The sequence below is a fragment of the Microchirus variegatus genome (assembly GCF_963457635.1).
Source record: "Microchirus variegatus genome assembly, chromosome: 18".
Taxonomy (NCBI): Eukaryota; Metazoa; Chordata; class Actinopteri; order Pleuronectiformes; family Soleidae; genus Microchirus; species Microchirus variegatus.
Genome location: NC_139819.1, coordinates 2,733,482 through 2,753,600, shown reverse-complemented (window position 1 = coordinate 2,753,600; position 20,119 = coordinate 2,733,482). Strand labels below are relative to the sequence as shown.

At 42.2% G+C, this 20,119-nt stretch overlaps 2 protein-coding genes across 2 annotated transcripts; one reads left to right on the top strand and one right to left on the bottom strand.

Moving 5' to 3' along the window:
* The first annotated feature begins 378 nt into the window (after window positions 1–378).
* Window positions 379–5,559, top strand: smarcb1a (SWI/SNF related BAF chromatin remodeling complex subunit B1a). Its single transcript, XM_083904976.1, has 9 exons — window positions 379–467; window positions 1,361–1,472; window positions 1,611–1,740; window positions 1,911–2,048; window positions 2,672–2,799; window positions 2,900–3,066; window positions 3,150–3,340; window positions 4,677–4,808; window positions 5,201–5,559. Exons 1-9 carry the CDS (start codon window positions 381–383, stop codon window positions 5,238–5,240), a joined length of 1,125 nt encoding a protein of 374 aa, XP_083761102.1. The 5' UTR covers window positions 379–380; the 3' UTR covers window positions 5,241–5,559.
* Window positions 5,560–9,221: 3,662 nt separating this feature from the next.
* Window positions 9,222–19,415, bottom strand: mmp11a (matrix metallopeptidase 11a; the record flags this gene model as incomplete). Its single annotated transcript, XM_083905080.1, has 10 exons — window positions 9,222–9,402; window positions 10,369–10,483; window positions 11,021–11,281; window positions 12,573–12,777; window positions 13,301–13,363; window positions 13,406–13,614; window positions 14,114–14,247; window positions 15,729–15,872; window positions 18,620–18,931; window positions 19,324–19,415. 10 exons carry the CDS (start codon window positions 19,413–19,415, stop codon window positions 9,222–9,224), a joined length of 1,716 nt encoding a protein of 571 aa, XP_083761206.1.
* Between the last annotated feature and the right edge of the window lie 704 nt (window positions 19,416–20,119).

The window sequence follows — 20,119 nt, the reverse complement described above, 5'->3', positions numbered from 1 at the left end:
ACATCTATATCATTATTTAATCCTGCATGTACTCATTCCTGCATATAATATTTCAAATTTAAATAAATTATAGTTTTGTGGAGATTGAGGGTCTACAAACAGAAAGTTCTAGATTAATTACAGGCAAAAAAAAAAGTACTATACAATTTTTTCAAATTAGTTATTTGTCTTATAATATGTTGCGTGGGTAAATATTTATATATATATTTATATGTATTTTTTTAAATAACCAATAACCTAAAAATAAATGAATACATTATTTTTAGTATAATTCACATAATCCTGTGGGCGCTTTGCTGTGACGTCATATCTCTTCGACGAGACGTCCCTGCCTGTCAGTCGCGCATGCGCAGTGGCACACAGCTTTGTTATTTGATGTCATGATGGCGCTGAGCAAAACGTTTGGACAAAAACCGGTGAAATTCCAGCTGGAGGAGGATGGAGACTTTTACATGATCGGATCGGAGGTCAGTGTTCGATCCGTTTAACGCGTTTGTTCTGCACCGAGCGCACATTTTGTCCCTTTTCCGCGTCGTTTGTATCCCGGGAGACCGGGTTGTTAGCAGTTAGCAGGGGATGCTAACAGAGATGATGCACGAACACTCACTCATTCATTCATTCATGGTTTTTTCGAATGTGTCAGATTAACGCAGATTAAGCCTCGGTAATGAACACATTAAACCAGACTTGTTTGTTACGACGTGAGGTTTTATGTGAAAACGTTTGACCTTCTTCATGTTTTTAACCCGGGGTTCCCCCCGTCCTAGCTAAGCTAGCAGTTAGCTTAGCAGCTAGCGACGTTTTGACAGCGCTAATCATCACAACAGTATAATGTATTATTGTATCCATTATTAGAATGAATATATTATAGTATGTATTATATAATTTATATTGGTAACTTGTGAAATAATTGACCTTGGTGTACTCTCGTACGTTCCTATGTTTTTGCTCTTTAATTAGCTTCAGGCTAAAACCTGACATTTAGTCCCTTTTGTAAAATAAATAAATAATATACTACAACAATACGTACAAATGCTAATAATAATAACAATACATGTTGTCCTGGAAAAGTCAAACGGAATCAGTTTTAGTTTATCTTACATGGAACTCACTGTTGTATGTTTGTGCACAACAAACCAGAAAACACATTATTACACAAGAATTAGACAAATGAGACTCTACAATAAGATTAAAGCTGAAATGCTAACGTAAGGCAACGAAGAAAACGAGCTTTATTTTTAAAATAACATAAAAAAACTGCCATTAATTAGCTTTTCACAAGTTCAATGTGCACATTCATGTATCTTCACCTACTTTCACATGTATCTATCTGTCATTGGATGATTTTGTTTGTGTTCAGGTGGGAAACTACCTGCGTATGTTCAGAGGTTCTCTGTATAAAAGATACCCGTCATTATGGAGGAAGCTGGCCTCAGTAGAAGAACGAAAGAAAATCGTGGAGTCGTCACACGGTCGGTGGAGTTTCGTCCACAAACATTTTAACTTTTCTATAATTGAAGGAAGCTTTTGCGTTTTTCAAACATTTTAAACTGCTGAGGAGAGAACGGACTCCTGCTGATGTGATAACAGCGTCATGTTTTGTCGTTCAGATCACGGCTACACTCAGCTCGCCACGAGCGTGACTCTGCTGAAGGCGTCAGAGGTCGAGGAGATCCTCGAAGGAAACGATGAGAAATACAAAGCTGTTTCCATCAGCACTGAACCTCCAGCTTACCTCAGGTACGTCACTAACTTCTGTCTTTTTAAAGTCTAAATGATGATGATTTCCTAATTTTTATGACACTGGTGTGATGAAACAAAATGACGACGTGATGTCTGGGAAATGAAAATTCCAAGATCTTTCGCACCAAAGACAAAGACTGACTTTGTGTGTGTGTGTGTGTGTTCAGGGAACAGAAGGCAAAGAGGAACAGTCAGTGGGTTCCCACGCTGCCCAACAGTTCTCACCACCTGGACGCCGTTCCCTGCTCCACCACCATCAACCGCAGCCGACTGGGTCGAGACAAGAAGAGGACTTTCCCTCTGTGGTGAGCAGCTTCGACATCAAGATTCCATGAACCAATTCGAATCATCATATACAGAGTTTCTTCTCTTTACACATTATATATGCTAGAAAATATTATAAAGTATGTGAGAATTATGTAGTAAAGAGTGAAAACATGTCTTGATGACTCACTGCAGTCATATGGAGCTTTTTTTTTAACCTTTCCAACAGTGATGGTACCTGTTCTTTCTAGTACCTGCTTTGAAAAGACTTAAAAATCCACAAAAACATATTAGGCTAATGTGAGCCCAATCACAACCACGTTCAGTGACTGTGTCATACGGAGTCTGTGCTCCGATCATCGCAGGAAGTACTGAACGATTCTGTGAACAAATCTTTTTAATCCAGTGATTCTAACGATTCAGTTTCACCCAAAACAACTACTGTAGATAGTTGGTGGATGAGCCATATTTTGTTTATTTGTGTAATGGCTTGTCTATTCCACTAGGTGGCAGTATTGGTTTGTGTAAAAGGGGAGTAGCAGAGTTGGATTTGTTGTCCTGAAGCTAAAAACTAAACTGAAGAGTTAAGACTCTGCTGCTCAGAAACCACCTCAGGTGTTATGTTATGGTATTTAATTTTCCTGTGTATGTGTGCCTGCTTCAGCTTTGACGACCACGATCCGGCTGTGATCCACGAGAACGCCACGCAGTCCGAAGTCCTGGTTCCGATCCGCCTGGACATGGAGATCGAAGGGCAGAAGCTCAGAGACGCTTTCACCTGGAACATGAACGGTAACTTCTCACTGAGCTCTGAAAAACAACATTTTGAAGAAAAAAATTCACAGAGAACGAGATGTTCATTTCCCTTCCCCGTCACCTTTTGATTCTCCAGAGAAGCTCATGACGCCCGAGATGTTCGCCGAGATCCTCTGCGACGACCTGGACCTCAACCCTCTGACCTTCGTCCCCGCCATCGCCTCGGCCATCAGACAGCAGATCGAGTCTTATCCCACAGACAGTATCCTGGAGGAGCAGACGGACCAGAGGGTCATCATCAAGGTGACCGTCCTCGCCGTCCAACAGAGAGTGTCCATCCCTCTCCTCTCTGATGTCCTCTGAACGGTTTTCTCTGAACGTTGCAGCTCAACATCCACGTGGGGAACATCTCTCTGGTGGACCAGTTTGAGTGGGACATGTCGGAGAGGGAGAACTCTCCGGAGAAGTTTGCCCTGAAGCTCTGCTCCGAGCTCGGCCTGGGCGGAGAGTTCGTCACCACCATCGCCTACAGCATCCGCGGTCAGCTGAGCTGGCACCAGAGGACCTACGCCTTCAGGTACCAGTCACATGACGACACACGAAGTCACATGACCGTACACGACAACACATGACACAACACACACATGTTCCTGTTCTCCTGGAACAAAGTTAGTTTCCAACTATTTTGATTATCAAATAATCTGAGAGTTTTCTCTAATAATCCAATGTTTATTTTTTTTCATTTCCTCATTCTTCTTTTCTCCCACAATGCCTTGCATGAATTATGGGCGTGGCCATAACTGGTTGATAATCAAAGAGAGCGACGGTGAAATTTAACACGTGGGGAAAATTAAACTGTCACACCTCAAAAGAGACGATGTGATCGTTCTACGTTACACAGGATTCCCACGGGTCCTTGAAAGTTTTTGAATTAAAAAAAAACCACAGAAACAACCTCAAAGCCCTTGAAAGTTTTTGAAAACTGTCGTAAATAGACGTGGGTCATTGAAAGTGCTTGATTTTTGTGCAAGGAATACGTTCAGATGATATTTAGGTCAAATGTCTCCCACTGCTGTTCCCATGGGTCCTTGAAATCCTTGAAAGTTTGTGAATATGCAGAAAAAAACAACCTCAACTCCCTTGAAAGTTTTTAAAATATTCCTACATACACATGGGTCATTGAAAGTGCTTGAATTTGGTGTTTCAGGGTTCCCATGGGTCCTTGAAATCCTTACAAGTTTGTGAATTTCATGGAAAACCAAACTCTTGGCCCTTGAAGGTTCATGAAAATCGTCCTAAATAGACATGGGTCATTAAAAGTGCTTGAATTTCATTCCTCAGATTTCCCATGGGTCATTGAAACCCTTGAACGTTTTTGAAAATTGTCCTAAATAGACATGGGTCATTGAAAGTGCTTGAATTTGGTGCCTCAGGGTTCCCACGGGTCCTTGAAATCCTTGAAAGTTTGTGAATTTACTGTAAAAAACAACCTCATGGTCAAGGCATTTTATTTTCATCACATCAGAGACAAAAGTGTGCACTTTATTAAACTTTAAATGTTTAAATTGATTTAATGTGTGGAGCGTTGAAGGAAACTTTTCCACAACAATAAAGAAATAAATATGTTGTTATTATAAACAATGTGAACAAAACGTCACATTCATCACAGCTGAGCTTTTGTTTTCCTCTGTTTTTCTCTGTTCTCGTGTTTTTTGTTTTGTTTCCACTGAGCTCACATGTCCTTTGTGACGTAAAACTCTTCTTCTTCTTCAGTTTCAGTTTCATGTCATAATGTTTTAATCCTCAAACAGAAACAACGACGATTGTTTTTGAAGCTTCAGGCGAAAAAAGTGACTCGGCGTTTCTGAAGGATTTAAAAAGTGCTGACTCGTGTCTCTCTCTCCCTCTACCAGTGAAAACCCTCTGCCCACCGTGGAGATCGCCATCAGAAACACGGGCGACGCTGACCAGTGGTGCCCCCTGCTGGAGACGCTGACAGACGCAGAGATGGAGAAGAAGATCAGAGACCAGGACAGAAACACCAGGTCAGTGATCGTTCAATCGTTATCAGGACGCCGTCTTAGATATGAGGTCATGTGACGTCTGTCGTAACTAAAATATGACGATATTTATGTCATATAAAGACACGAAAACTGAGTTTTTAAATTTGAAGTCTAATTATTTGCGTTACGACAGAATTTAACCCTATTTATAGCTAATTTATTTGTTTCTTATTCATATTAAAATAACCTTTATTAAGCATTAAAAGCTTAAGAAATGTGTTAAATATCTTAAATTAGAGGCAACATTTATATTTAAGTATTAATAATCACAGATATATCTTAAATCTGGACATAAATGATGTCAAATATCAACATCTTCAGTTAGGGACCGTGGTAAAAGTGCAGAGTGTATTTTGCCGTTTTCCCCTCCGCAGGAGAATGAGGCGACTGGCGAACACGGCTCCCGCGTGGTAGACGAGGCGGCGTAAGCTCCGCCTCCTCCTCCTCCTCCTCTCACCTGTGTACGAGAACGCCGCTCGCCTGACTGAGGTATGGTTTTGTCACGGTTCACGTCTTCACCAACAAAGATTTTCCTCCATCGCGCTGGACGTCCTCAGGCCATCGTCATCATCACCGTCTGTTTTTATGATTACCGATATGTTGTCCCGTTTGGCCACGCCCCCCCGCCGGTAGAACATGTCCCGCCCTCCGTCGGTGTTTCCCTCAGCGCGGAGAAGCCGTTATCTCTCCCTCTCTCTCACCACTGACTCTCTTCACTCGACCACAGGAGGAAACGTCGTCTCAGATAATATATTGTTTTGTTGTCGTTGTCTTTTGTACATTTTAATAATTCTTACAAAATAAAGAAAAGTGAAAAACTTAATTCTCTCTTCGGTTTGTTTATTATTTATTATTCCGCTTGTGTTTCACCTCCGTTCATTGTGAAATTGATACCTAATACTTGATATTTCCAACAGGAAACTGAAGTTTGTAAACCACTCACTCTCCCGCACCAAACCCCATAGAGAAAACCGGTGATTTTAACACCACAGCACACAGGAGTTGTTGATCGACTGCTGCCTCCATCACTAACTTCAAATCTTATTTGTAGTTGAATTTTGTGATTTTCGGCATTTGAAATATTTAATTAAGACTTCAGCCCCGGGGACACAAAGTGACCACACGAGGCAGCAGTAGACCAGCAACTCCTGTGTCCCTGAGAGCTAAAATCACTGATTTTCTCTATGAGGTTTGGGATGAGAGAGAGATAATTTGACAATTAAATCAGCATTTTATTCAACAATAGATTTAGTTTTTTGTCTATTTCTGTTTTGGAGAAAGTGATGTTTGTAATAAATGAATGTAATCTTCTGACGTGTTTTTTGTGGAGTTTGGAAAATCCAAAAACAAAAACAAAAAGCTTTGAAATCTATATTAAAATATAATATATTTGATATGTTGTTTTTGTTTTCCTTCAGCAGGAGTCACAAAAAACTCATATTGTTTAAATACAAGTTATGAATTTTAAACTGGAAACAGGAGACACAGTGACAGGAGTCCAGCTGCTGCGAGGACACAATAATCCAGTTTAGATTCCCCGGATTAAAAATGTAAGTGTTTTTCATTTCATTGTCTTTTCATATTTGTCACAGGAGTTTGTGGATTTTGGTGAAATGTTTGATGTTTGCAGCAGGAGGACAAAAACCATGATGATGATGATGATGATGAAGAAGACGCCGCACGTGCTCAGGTTAAATCTACACGTCATTTTAATCCTGCGGTTTTGTGAGATTTATCAACCTTTATTCTGAATTTCACTCCCTTCGCCCGTGTCACGTCAGTCAAACTTTATTTATACAGCACTTTTCGTACACTTTTCGGGGCTTGGGCACCGCGTTGCATTCTGGGACGTGGCGGCCATGTTGATGGCTTCGCGAAAGTAAACGAACGGTAAATGAACGAGGAGAAGAATCATAGTTGGGACAAAGGAAAGGAATAAAGAAAGAAAAAGATGCTAAAATCCCGAAAAGGATGTGGAATTTATCGGGATACGTCAAATAGGGAAGCCAGCGACCGGTATGTGGACAAAATCGGCACTCTGAGCTTCCGTTGCCTAGCGCAGCTGTCAGTTATGGCGGTCAAATCTAACACTAAGTACTAAGTACTACATATATATATGTACATAATACATATATTATATATTGTATAGATACCCATTTATTCATAGTATTGAAAGAATTTATAAGATTGTGGGTATGGATGTGTGGAGAGTGAGACCCAGAGACTAACCCTAACCCTTTTCAAAACAAAAGTTTTTCTCACGGGATTAAAAACATAATCAAATCTACAATAGACGCAAAAAGAAGTGAGGAAACGCCAACATTTTACGCACTGGACATTTAAGTTAATATATATTTCTCAAAATTTCTAATCTGAGGAGCAAAGTTGTGAAAAAAACGGGAGGAAACAAGTCCTTATTTCGAAAATCTGTTAAAAGAAATGGAATAAACATTTTTTTTCTTTATTTTCTCAATAAGTAGAAATATAAAGGTTAAAATTTGTTTTTTGAGGAAATATTTTGGCACTAAATTCATAATTTGACTCCTATTTTCTTACTTTACGTGCTTTATTTTTATATATATTTATATGTAAGTCATCAGTTCCCGTCTTAAAAACACCCGAGGTCATGACCCACTTCACTAAAATATACAGTTTAAAACATTTACTCACGCTTAATGTCATTATTTACTGAACGCTGCACGAGCCCTTCACAATAAAAGCCCCCCCGGTCGTCTCACCCCCACATTAGCGTCTGTGTCACAGTTTAATGTGTCCTCCGTCGGCTGTAAACACAACACAAACACGCGCTCGTCACCGTGTTATTACCGCGGAATGTGGACGACAAAAGTGCTGAGCGACGTCATAAACAAATAAAAGGAGACACAGACTCAGAAAAACAACATGACGCATAATTATCAACAAAACAAGAGCTCCGTTTACTCTTTAAAGTGTCATTTCATCCAAAATATACACATTAAAGATAATAAAAAAAGACTTTGGTTTCAGTTTGGTAAAAAAAAGATTATGTTTTTTATTAAAAAGAAACAATATGACGTTCATACAGTAAAGGCTACAAACTAACAATCATTAACATGTTTGTACAAGCGTCGATTGATCGTGTATAAATATCTTCTCTCGGAGCAGAGATTCACTCTTAATGAAATGAGTCGTAGAAATGATTCAAACAACAACAACAACAACAACAACAAAAATCAACAGACTGAAGAAACAACAGAATCTGTGATGAATGAAATGATTCGTCAGCGTCCTGCACTGAAAAAAAACAACAAAAAAAAACAACAGAACTGAGCCTTTAAACACTTCACTGCAGCTGAGGACACAGTGGACGCAATGTCCCTTTAACAGGATCAGTGGTTCTCAACCTGCGGGTCGTGGCCCACAAAGAGTCGTTTTCAGGTCTTTTCGACTGTCAACGTAGATTTAATCATGTTTGATTTGTACGATGCAGTAGTTTAATAACTTCATAAACCACTCACTCTCCCTGCACCAAACCCCATAGAGAAAATCAGTGATTTTAACTGATTTTAACATCACAGCACGCAGGAGTCGTTGAGCCACTGCTGCCTCCATCACTAACTTCAAATAACTTATTTTGTCATTTCGGCTTTTAAAATCCTACGTTTGGATTGACTTCAGTAACACAAAGTGACCACACGAGGCAGCAGTAGTCCAGCAGCTCCTGTGCCCCCGTGAGCTAAAATCACTGATTTTCTCAATGAGGTTTGGTGCAGGAGAGTGAGTGGTTTACAAACAGAATAACATGTTTTAAAAATATCATGGGCTGTTTTATGGTAAAAAAAAAAAAAAAAAAGTACAATATTTATGAGCTCCATCGTTAAGTAGATTAATAGGAAATTAACATTTATGAACAAAATATGTTTATTAAAGTAACTCGAAAGATGAGGCAATAAAAACAGAAGAAGATGAATGCTGCGTTCGAATGTACCCTGTGATAATTTCACTTTAAATGTGTGTGTTTTTGACTGAGCAGGTGGAGAACCACTGATCCTCACCGCAGCTGCTGTCACCTGAACGCCACATGGAGTCACAGAGTCACCTGAACTTAACACGGAGTCACCTGAACGTCACACGGAGTCACCTGAACATCACACTGAGTCGCCTGAACGTTACGTGGAGTCACAGAGTCACCTGAACTTAACACGGAGTCACCTGAACGTTACATGGAGTCACCTGAACATCACACTGAGTCGCCTGAACGTTACATGGAGTTGCCTGAATGTTACGCAGGTTTCGCCTGAATGTTACATGGAGTCACAAGAGTTACCTGAACGTTACTCGGAGTCACAGAGTCACCTGAACGTTACACGGAGTCACCTGAACGTTACGCGGGTTTCGCCTGAATGTTACATGGAGTCAAAGAGTCACCTGAACGTTACACAGAGTCACCTGAACGTTACACAGAGTCACCTGAACGTTACACAGAGTCACCTGAAAGTTACATGGAGTCGCCTGAACGTTACACGGAGTCACCTGAATGTTACATGGAGTCACCTGAACGTTACACAGAGTCACCTGAACGTCACGCGGGTTTCGCCTGAATGTTACATGGAGTCATATGAGTTACCTGAACGTTACACAGAGTTACAGAGTCATCTGAACATTACAGAGTCACCTGAACGTCACATGGAGTCAGCTGAACGTTACACAAAGTTACAGAGTCACCTGAACGTTACACAGGGTAACAGAGACACCTGAACGTTACACAGATTTATGGAGTCACCTGAACGTTGCAGAGACACCTGAACGCTACACAGAGTTACAGAGACACCTGAACGTTACGGAAGACACCTGAACGCAGCACCATGTTAAAGATGAGCCGTGACGTCATCGAGGTCAAGAGAGAGAGACACAGAACATGAGGACGTTTGTCTGCTGTGAGCTGTAGGTGGCGCCCTGGAGCTTTTCCCGAAGGAGAAGCTGAGACTTGACGACTCAAACTCGCCGCTGTGCTAGAAAAGTGACATCATGATGTGACGCCTGGTTATTTTACATGCTTTTTGACGGCGGGATATAGTGTTCTTCATGTGGATGAAGAAGTTTATGAGGGTTTAGTGTGTGTGGACACGACCCGCCTACTTGTCGTGACGCCACTTTTCAAACACTTGACGCTCAGCAAGCGCGTGATGAGAAACAGAAAACGGCTAAAATGCATAAAAAGGTCCACTGCAGAAACAGTGAAACACGAGGCTCAGAGAAGAAGTGAGAACAGTTCACATCAGTGTGGTAACACAGGGCCCAGAGCTCAGCCTAACGGTGGCAAAAATGTGCAAAAATAAATATGAGTATAGCTGCACAGGAGGTGCCGAGTCTGAGGAGAAGTCACGCGGTTTTTCCTGAGAAGAAGGTGAAGTTGATCTGAGTGACAATAACTGCGGTGAAGCGGCGGAGATCGCCTCGTTCCCGTCCGATCCGAACATTACAAGCATTGTCTCTCTTCATTGTTAAAAAAACGAAAAAGGAAAAAAGAAAAAAAACTGTCCTCGTTGACCGTGACTCTCACACGTTTCTGCAGCCGAAGAAGTCCATGCCGACGTAGCGAGGGTAGCCCTCCAACGAGTTCATGGCGACGGGGTCAAACTTCCAGTACTGTCGTCCTCGGATGAAGTGAGCGTATCCTGGAAAAACAGAGGATTCAGCGTGAGATCTGTGAGTGTGAACACTTTTTAACTTCAGAGACTCACTCACTCTCCCACACCAAACCTCATAGAGAAAATCAGTGATTTTAGCTGACGGGGACACAGGATTTGCTGGTCAGCTGCTGCCTCGTGTGGTCACTTTGTGTCACTGAGTTAAGTCTAAGTGAAATATTTCAAATGCCGAATTCATTAAAATAAGACATTTGAACTTAGTGATGGTGGCAGCAGTGGATCAACAACTCCTGTGTGCTGTGATGTTAAAATCAGTTAAAATCATTGATTTTCTCTATGGGGTTTGGTGTAGGAGAGTGAGTGGTATAATGAAATGTCCTAAACTTTACTTTTCTGTTGGAAAAGTCTGTCTAACAGCTAAATAAGTCAAAAAACAGTTTTATTAAAGGCAGTTGTGGTCCTGCCTGGATCTCGGCAGCAGGGGGCGCTCACAGCAGTCAACATACCCCTGTATAAGTAAAAAAAATGACATAAAACGTCTTTGTTCCTGTGTTGGTTTTTTACCGTAGATGTCCCTGAAGGCGGCGTCCACGTCCTCGGGGATGCCGATCCAGTCCTGCATGCTGCGCGGGTAGATTGAGTCCACGCGGTTCTCGCGCGGGCTGAACTTCCAGTAGCTCCCGGCCTTGAAGAAGTAGGTGTTGTAGTTGGAGTCGTGGCCCCAGCGAAGAGCCGCCTGGATCCCGGACACCGGCAGACCCAGACTCCTGATGGACTCCGGGGCTTGGATCTGCATCTCGGCGTCAAAGACCCAGTAGTTGTCACCTGCAGGGACACAGGGACATGTGAGACATGTTGCTAAGTGTTAGCTTTGATTTGTCTTTGTCAAAAGTCGACAAACACAACAGAGATCTTTCTCTCATGTCCTCACAGATGTTGAAGACGTCCACATGCGTCTCACAGTGAGCAGGTCAGTTCATGTCCAACCAGCATGTTCATGTCTCACTGACAAAAGTACCTGGATTCTCCACAGTCTAATGATCATAATCCCCACCAGGGATTACAACTGTTTAAAACCAAAATCCCAAATGAAAACACTGTTTAAGTTCTCATCGTTTGCAGAGAACATGAAGGAGTTCATGTTTTCATGGTGACGTGGTGAATCTCCATCACACTTAAAGACATTTTCTGTGCGCGTGTCTTGTTTTGAATGTATCTCTGAAGCTTTGATCTGACTCTGCAGTTTCTTTGAACCTCCATGTTGGCAGGCAAAAAGATGCCTGCCGAGACTGAATATATCTGATCCTTAGAACGCCCCCTGGTGGAGAGGACCTTATCCCTGACCTGCAGTGTCCTAACACATCTTCGACTTCCTGAAGAGTCTGGAGGGAAACAAGTGGACGCAATCATTCACCACTGTCCCTGGAAGGGTAAGTGTCACTTTTAGTTCTTGGTAAATCTGGTCCGAGTCCGTGATTTGCCTCTTATGACCATCGTGAGGATTTATGGCTGTAAAATTGTCAGAAAATTAATTATTTCTGCTCCTTTTTCCAAGATAACTTTCACTTTCATCTGGCAGTTATTATTCAACCGTTCTAAGCTAACGGCACAAATTACGGTAGTCCTGAGGTTCTACCGTAATGACAAGTATATGGGAGCAAAGCCGTGATATCTGCAGTGATTCACCTCCACTATCTCCCTGAATCTGTAGGGATCTAGTCCGTTAGCCTGTTTTGGCACAACATCTGTCCACCATCTTCACATTTATGATTAAATCAGCCATAAAGAGATGAGTTTTCTGACTCATTGTCTGATTTTTGGGTCGTTACCTTGGTTGTGTGACGTCTCTACACCGGTTTACACCTGAAACTGTGTGGTTAAGGGGTTCGGTTACGCTTTAATCATTTAAAATGTGGTGACATTTGTCTCTGTGGTGAACACCAGTGTCTGCGTTAAGTTCAGAAAGTTGAAACTGAATCTGTTTGCAGCTCATCCACAGCCACGTCTTCTTCTCGTCTAATTGAAAGTCTCATTACAGATTTAATGACACCTTTACCCTCCTGAAAAACCTCAAACCACATGACAGCGGCTCAAAAAACACACGAGCCACTCTCACCTTGAAAGAACCAAATGTTCCCCGACTTGTCTTCAAAGGCGGCGTCGACGTTGTCGGGAATCCCCCTCCAGTGCCGGGACGCCAGAGCCGGGTAACCGCTCTCCAGATGTCCGTCCCTGATCCGCCACACGTATCCCGACTTAAAGAAGAACAGCTCGCCGCGGATCATCGACACGGCATCGAAGTCCGTGTGGCAGGCGTCGGGCTGGAAAAACATCGGCAGGAATTTTTTAGCTTTTACAAGAGAAACTGATCGAAAAACCTTTCACCGGTTTACGCTTTGGTTGCGTTTTTTTTACAACGCGTTAGCCAAGATTTATTAGAACTGAGATTAGATCGTGTCTCTCTTTGAAATCTGCAAGTGATTTTTAATTCAGCCCAGATTCAAAGGCTGAGGTTTCAGAATCTACCTCAGATGAGTTTTGAAAACTTTGTTAAAATCTGCGATATATTTTAACGTAAACTTAAAACAGACTTTGGCCTCTTAACAAAAGGTTCTCTTCAGAGAATTTATGCCAGTTTATGTCTACGATATCTTAAGGATCTTTATCTCCAGACTTCTCACTCTCCCACACCTCTATGAGGTTTGGTGTGGGAGAGTGAGTGGTTTACAAACTTCATTTTTCCTGTTGGAAAAGTCTGTCTAACAGTGAGATAAAGACGTGAACGTGTTCTTAAAGATATCGTAGACTTAAAATGTCGGCCGCTCTTTCATCATTTGAACTCACAATAGTCGGGATCTCATTGGTCTCTGGGTTGTATGGAGGAGGTGGAGGAGGAGGTGGTGGTGGAGGAGGAGGAGGAGGAGGTGGTGGAGGAGGTGGAGGCGGCGGCGGCGGCGGTGGTGGTGGTGGTGGTGGAGAGGGCAGGACTTGAGGATGACCTCCGTACAGGAACTGGATGCCTCGCCTGTCGTCCTCGCTCAGCTTCAGCGGGTAGGAGAAGGTGTAGTACGCCGACATGACGGCTCCCGGCTCGCGGGAGTGCTGCAGGCCCAGGATGTGTCCGAACTCATGGGCGGCGACCTGGAGGAGGTCTGTGCCTGCAGGAGGAGGAGGAGGAGGAGGAGGAGGAGGAGGAGGAGGAGGAGGAGGAGCAAAAACACGCATCAGGTCATGAGGTCAACGTCCCCAGGTCAAGGGTCACGTGGAAGTTTTAAAAGTAAACTTCAAAACATATTTATTTTCCTTCTGTTCTTCACTGAACAGTTTCTAATTTTACTGATTCTTATTCTTATTTTTTTTTCCTATTCCCAATATTTTATTGTGTGTTTTTTGATTAATTGATTTTAGGCCCAAAAAAAAATAATTCCTTGGGTTTAAAACTTTGTTTACTTTGCATTGGATTTCACCAGAAAAGACGGTTACGGTTCAATGTTGTGGTATTTTTGTTTGTCAGACAACTAGAAAATGTTGTTTATTTTTGATTTGTTTGAATGTTTATTCATCCGCGAACCCCTGGTATAAAAAAATGCAATTTTGCAGTGTGAAATTGTAGCATCGTGACAACGTTAAAAGGAGTTAAAAACACAAAACTCTCACCCATGTGGTTTCCCAGCGTCCACGACTCGTCGTAGTCGAAGTGAACGTCTCCCTGTCGGTGCGTCCTGGGGAAGAAGGCGTGCGCGAGGATCCCACCCGGGCCGTCGAAGGGCAGGTCGTCTCCGTGCCAGTACCTGCAGGTCCGTAAAACAAACGCACACTGTTTAATTTTTGACTTCTTCTCATACGACAGTGATGTGAGATCATCTGTGAAATTTCTCCTTCTTTTGTGTAAAAAGAAAAAAAGTGACATTTTCCTTTGTTTCTTTGTTTACAAAAACAAACAAACAAATCAAAAACAGCGGTCAGAAATGATGAAAACCTGCAGGACCAAAGAAAACAGATGAGATTCTATAACCATACGAAGCTTTATTGTATTATCTCTCTCTGCTGCTGTTTGCTGCTCCGCTGTCTCTGTGAAAAGCTGCCAAACAAAGACCTTTGTGTCCAAATCTGATTAAATCTGATCCGATTGCGACGGGCCGCGCTCACAGATGCTGCACGTTTACAGAGATCGACTCATCATGAGGGTCGGGGGGGAAAAAAACCCACAAAAAACAGCGACATTCTCTTTCAGTGATGTCATTCAGGATCCTAATCATTGTCCTGTGTTTAGTACAAAACACTGAGAGAAGTGAAAAACTCAACCTGGCACCGAGAACAAAGGACAAAACGGCAACTTTGGACTAATGACTGATGTAAATAACACGAAATGTCAGATTAGATCATCTTTATTGACACTGAACCCAAACCCATACAATTGAATTAGTGGGGGCTACAACTGAAGGTGTATTTACAGTAAATAAACATTAATTAATTGATTAAATTTTATTTTTTTTAGAATAATATTAAATAATTTAGGATTTTTTTTTTAGGAAATTGACATTTGTAAACCACTCACTCTCTCACACGAGATTGCAACTTAGTGATGGTGGCAGCAGTGCTAGCTAGCCTCGTTAGCTGAGTTGCCGATAAAATATATTGCAGATTTTAACCAAATTTTGAAAACTTATCTAGAAGACAGCTCTGTCTAACAACGATGAACACTTTCTTAAGATACCATAGACTTAAGGGGATGTAGATTTTATTTGGCGAGTCTTTTGTTACGTGGCTAAAATCTGTTTTTCCCTTGTGTCCCTGCCGGCAGCCATTTTGTCAGTGAGAGCTAGCCTCATTCGCGGAGTTTTTTTAAAACTTTTAATTTGCTTCTGTACAAGAAAACTATGTCTGACAACAATAACCTTTTTCTTAAGATAGTCGAAATTATCTCAAGAGAATGCAGAATTTATTTGGCGAGTCTTTTGCTAGGTAGCTAAAAATCAGTTTTTCTTGCTAGCAGCCACGTTGTCAGTGAGAGCTAGCCAAAGAAGCTGGGTTTTTATCTAAATACAAACCAAATGTTCTAACGTTCAGGAAAAGATAATGCACATTTATATGCGTTTTCCATGTTTTTACGCTCAAATCAAAACAAACAGGCTGTTTGAAACACACCTATTGTCTCAGACTGGTTCTCCACAGTTAGGGGGCGCTCACAACCCAGTCATTATGTGTCAGAACCTCATACATCCACACATAATAACTTTAAACATGTTTTTACGTTTCCTCTCTCTCTCACCTCGTGAAGTCGACGCGGATATCGGCCTTCTCGCTCTGGACCTCGGTGAAGGTCAGCGGGGTCACGTCGCTCCAGATTTTCAGCGCTTGCTGGAAGACGCGTCGCACTTTCTCCTCGCCCATCTGCCAGGGGAAGCGGACGATCCTGCAGGTGTGAAACACACACACACAACACAACACAGAGACACACACACAGACACACACACACAGGATGTAGAGCATCAGTGTCAGAGTGAGACCACCGACCTCGAACGCCTCCCTCTAATCTGATATCTGCAGCCTCTGATGCCCTGAGGCTCCCTAACAAAACACACTGTCTCCGCCCTTTTCCTCTGAGATCAAACCACCCAGTGTGATAACTGAAACAAGAACGGGGGGGGGGGGGGGAAAAGACCTCCTCGTTTCATAAATCATATTTAATGCACAGGATCGGATGAGTTCACGGTGCAGTAACGTGACAATTAAATCCTCACGTTTCCGTGTGGATTCAGTAAATCAGCGACGCGTCGGGGGAAACATGATGATCATCTGTTAATTACGGAGGAATCTGACGTCGTAAAATGAGACGGATAATTAACGTACAGACGGAAACGCGTTTGGACCTGCGGCTGATATGATTCTCTGCTCAGACTCCAGCTACAGGCTGCAGCCAGTTAGCTTAGCATCGGTTGACTACCAGACAAAACAAAAATAAAAGAATATTTGCAAAAAAAAGGGCCTTGCGTTACTGAGGCCGCCATCTTGTGCCTCCGTGTTTCTACGGCAACCTGAATGGACAAACGAGTCAGAACATCAAGTTTAACTTCTAAGCAGCTTTGTTAGCTAGCTTTAGCGATACCAATCGATAACTACGCTCTACCCAACTTAGCAACATGTCCACGAATAAAAGATTGATCGGTGTACGCCAGATTTAATGCTAAAGAAATAAGAAGGAAGTGGAATTAACGGTAAAAGTAGAAGAGTGTTGATAATGATGCAAGTGGCAGCCATTTTGTAATACTTTGTCGGGGTTAGCCATAGTTAGCAATACCAGTCGATTACAGTGATCTACGTTGTATTTTGATGTATTTTGCAACATGTTTACAGATAAATATCGAACAGTACTTTACCATATAAAACGGAGGTGAAATTAACGGTAAACGTAGCAAAGTGTTTTTACTATTGACACAAGTGGCGGCCATCTTGGAATCCTAAGTTGGGGTTTATGAGGTTTCTCCAACTTTAAGCGAGCGTTGACTGAAATTCCGACTTCTGATTAAAACTGGAACTTACAGCTAGCTTCTTTTAAACCACAAACAGCAGAGAACTGTGGGTAATGTGGTCTTAATTCAGAGAAATGTTATAAAAGTTGCTGGATTCATCAGTTTCAGCAGAAACAACTGAGGAGAAAAGAGTGAAGGAGTAAATATTTGTGGAGTTGAACACAAAGGGACTTTCCTCCTCAGAGCAAAGTTCACGTGGCTTCAAATCCACCAGCTTTATCACTTTTTAGCGCAAATACCGCACAGATTACACGTGAAATACTTCGTCAAACACATGAGTCACGAAATCATGACTCATCAGAATAACATGACCCACATTTTTAAATAAGTAAACACACCAGGTATTATTGAAGGATTAATTCCTCTACATGCAGATTCCTGTTCCATGCAGCGGCAGCAGCATCACGTCTCGACCAGTTTGTGGTTTTCATTGTTTACGTGTTTTTCTTTAAACTCACATTCGTCAGTGATGGTCACATAATTTCACGTGGATATTTATTTTCCTTTCACATAAATCAAATTCCTCATGTTACTCATGATTTATTTGGACTTACTCAATTTTCTGAAGGTGTTGCAACTTACAAATTCCAAGTTTGGGGCAAAGATTTATCGATGATTAATCGCCAACTATTTTAATCATCAATTGTTTTTCATTACAATTGATGCAGATTTTTCAGCTTCTTTAAATGTGAATATTTTCTGGTTTCTTTGCTTAGTTTAGTTTTAGTTTTAGTTTAGTTTGATGACAAAAACAACATTTTTCAGTTTTTCATTTGTCCTTTCACCACAACCTGTCTTGGCAGATGCTGCACATGTTTGAGTCTGGTTCTGTCACTGATTTCTTCTTCTGTTAAAAGGGAGTTTTTTTTCCCTCTCTACTGACCCCTAGTGTTTCGCGATACAAATAAAATTTAAATTGAACTGAATTGAATCTGGAACTGACAAATGTAGTATTTCACCGGATTTTCACATTAAAAATCTGTCGCTAAAATTGCATTATTATTATAACTATTTGAAGTTTCCCTTTAAAAACAACTCACCAGCATAAATTAAGTTGTTATTATCTTATGAAAATGCTTCTGTGGATATATCATGACTTTTTAGTTGTTGGTATTTGTCGAAAATAATGAATAATCATCAGACTTTTCCTCACGAATATTAAAACTATGCATAATGTAAAGCGTAAAATCATATAAAATCAGTAAAACAGGAAAACAAACCTCAAAACGCTTTACATTGTTGTTCCTTTTCACTTTTGTGAGATCAGTCACAACAACGCTGCGCTGACCCGGCCTGACTCCAGGCGTCGTGTCTGAGCCTGCAGCTGAAAACACAGTCTGCTGCTCAACAATATAAAGTGTAAACAGAGGAAAACGTTCGTGTGGTCAAATCTGTCGACGCTCCGCTGCCTCTGTTTTTCTGCTGAAGACGCTTAAGTCTGACTGTGTCAGGAGTCGCCGCGCTTACTGCTGCTGCAGGAGATTCTTATTCGCCTGTAGCCGTCTAAAATCCACTGATTTTCTCTATGGACTTTGGTGTGGGAGAGTGAGTGGTTTACAAACTTCCGTTTCCTGTTGGAAAAGTCTGTCTAACAGTGAAATAAAGACTTTTGTTAAAAATAGGTCCGTACCTGTAGGTGAGGTCCATCTTGTTCAGGCGTCCGCCGTAGAGCACGAAGCGCCTCTGGCGGTGTCGCGCGCGATAGTGCACCCCCTTCTGGCTGGGGAAGTCCGGTACGCCGCAGCGAGGTCGGTTCCACGCGTTCCTGGTGTTGTTGGACGAAGTCGCCTCCTTCACGGCAGCGACGTCCTGAGCGCGGGACACTTTTCCTCTCTTCTTCAGGTCGGAGAACTTTTCCGAGACCTTGGGGAACGACAACAGAGACGTGATTTTACGATTTGTCTCGTGTTTGACAAGTCCAGTGTCTTGTAAAGGGTGGACACTGTGTGGACATGGAGACATAAGTTTAAGACAAGAAGACAAAGAAGAAGACATTGGTGGTCCTCAGGATTCATCTTCTGAGGACCATCAATGTCCAGAACTACATGAACATACAGAGACCGAGCAGCGCTGCCACCATGAGGTCAGAGGTGGAACAACAACAACAACAACAACGACGGTGACGAGAAAGTCCTGAGGCAGATTTGATCTGAGCTGGAATCCACATCCTCCTGGACTTAATGACAGCCCTGACTCATCATCAGGTCAACAAACCATAAAGTTTGTCCCAGTTTAGGAGACGCTCGGTCCCACAGTGTCTCATTATCGTGATAACCCCGCCCCCTTTTCTCCTCCGAGGAAATGGCCCTGCTCATTTCCACAAAAGTAAATTACAGAGGAGCGTCGTCCCTACGTCCTCCTCCTCCTCCTCCTCGTCTGACCTGGATCTGATCATCAGATCGTTCCGAGTCTTCCCACAGCTTCATCTCTGCGGCGTCTGCACACAGTGTTTACTTTTTAATACGACGTTCGCGTAACTCTTCACCAGCTTCTGCCAAGTCCCGTTGACGGCCACTGATTGGTCATGAGCGCGACGTCCGACACAAGAATCAAAGGCGAACGATGTCCAACTGTAGATTCAAGTTAAAAAGGCTTAAAAATCCCTGGAAACGTGCGCTAATCTCCAACATTTAGCAAACGAAATGACAAAATGGCAATCCGGCGATCGTGAGCCCAATCACGACCACGTTCGGCGGTGTTTCAGTTCAGCGACTCATCTCGCAGGAAGTATTGAACGATTCTGTGAACAAATCTTTTTTAAATCCACTGTTTCTAATGATTCAGCTACACCCAAAACAACTGCTTTACAAGTCACTAGTTTGTTGTGTTTGTGTCGCGTAGAAAAAACACATCGGAGTCGACACCAATGGTGACCGTCCACTCTCGCACTCACGCCTACGGTCAATTTAGAGTGAGTTAAATTGACCTAATCCCCAAATCTGCATGTTTTTGCACTGTGGGAGGAAACCGGAGAACCTGGAGGAACACAAGACCTTTGTTCTGACCAGATAATCATCTATCAGGTGTTTGAGCGTCAGAGAGATGAAGCTCATGCTTGTTGAAAATAGTTGGAAGTAAGACGATGTTTCTGTTTTGTTTTTAAAAGCATCTCATTCTCTCACCCCTCCCC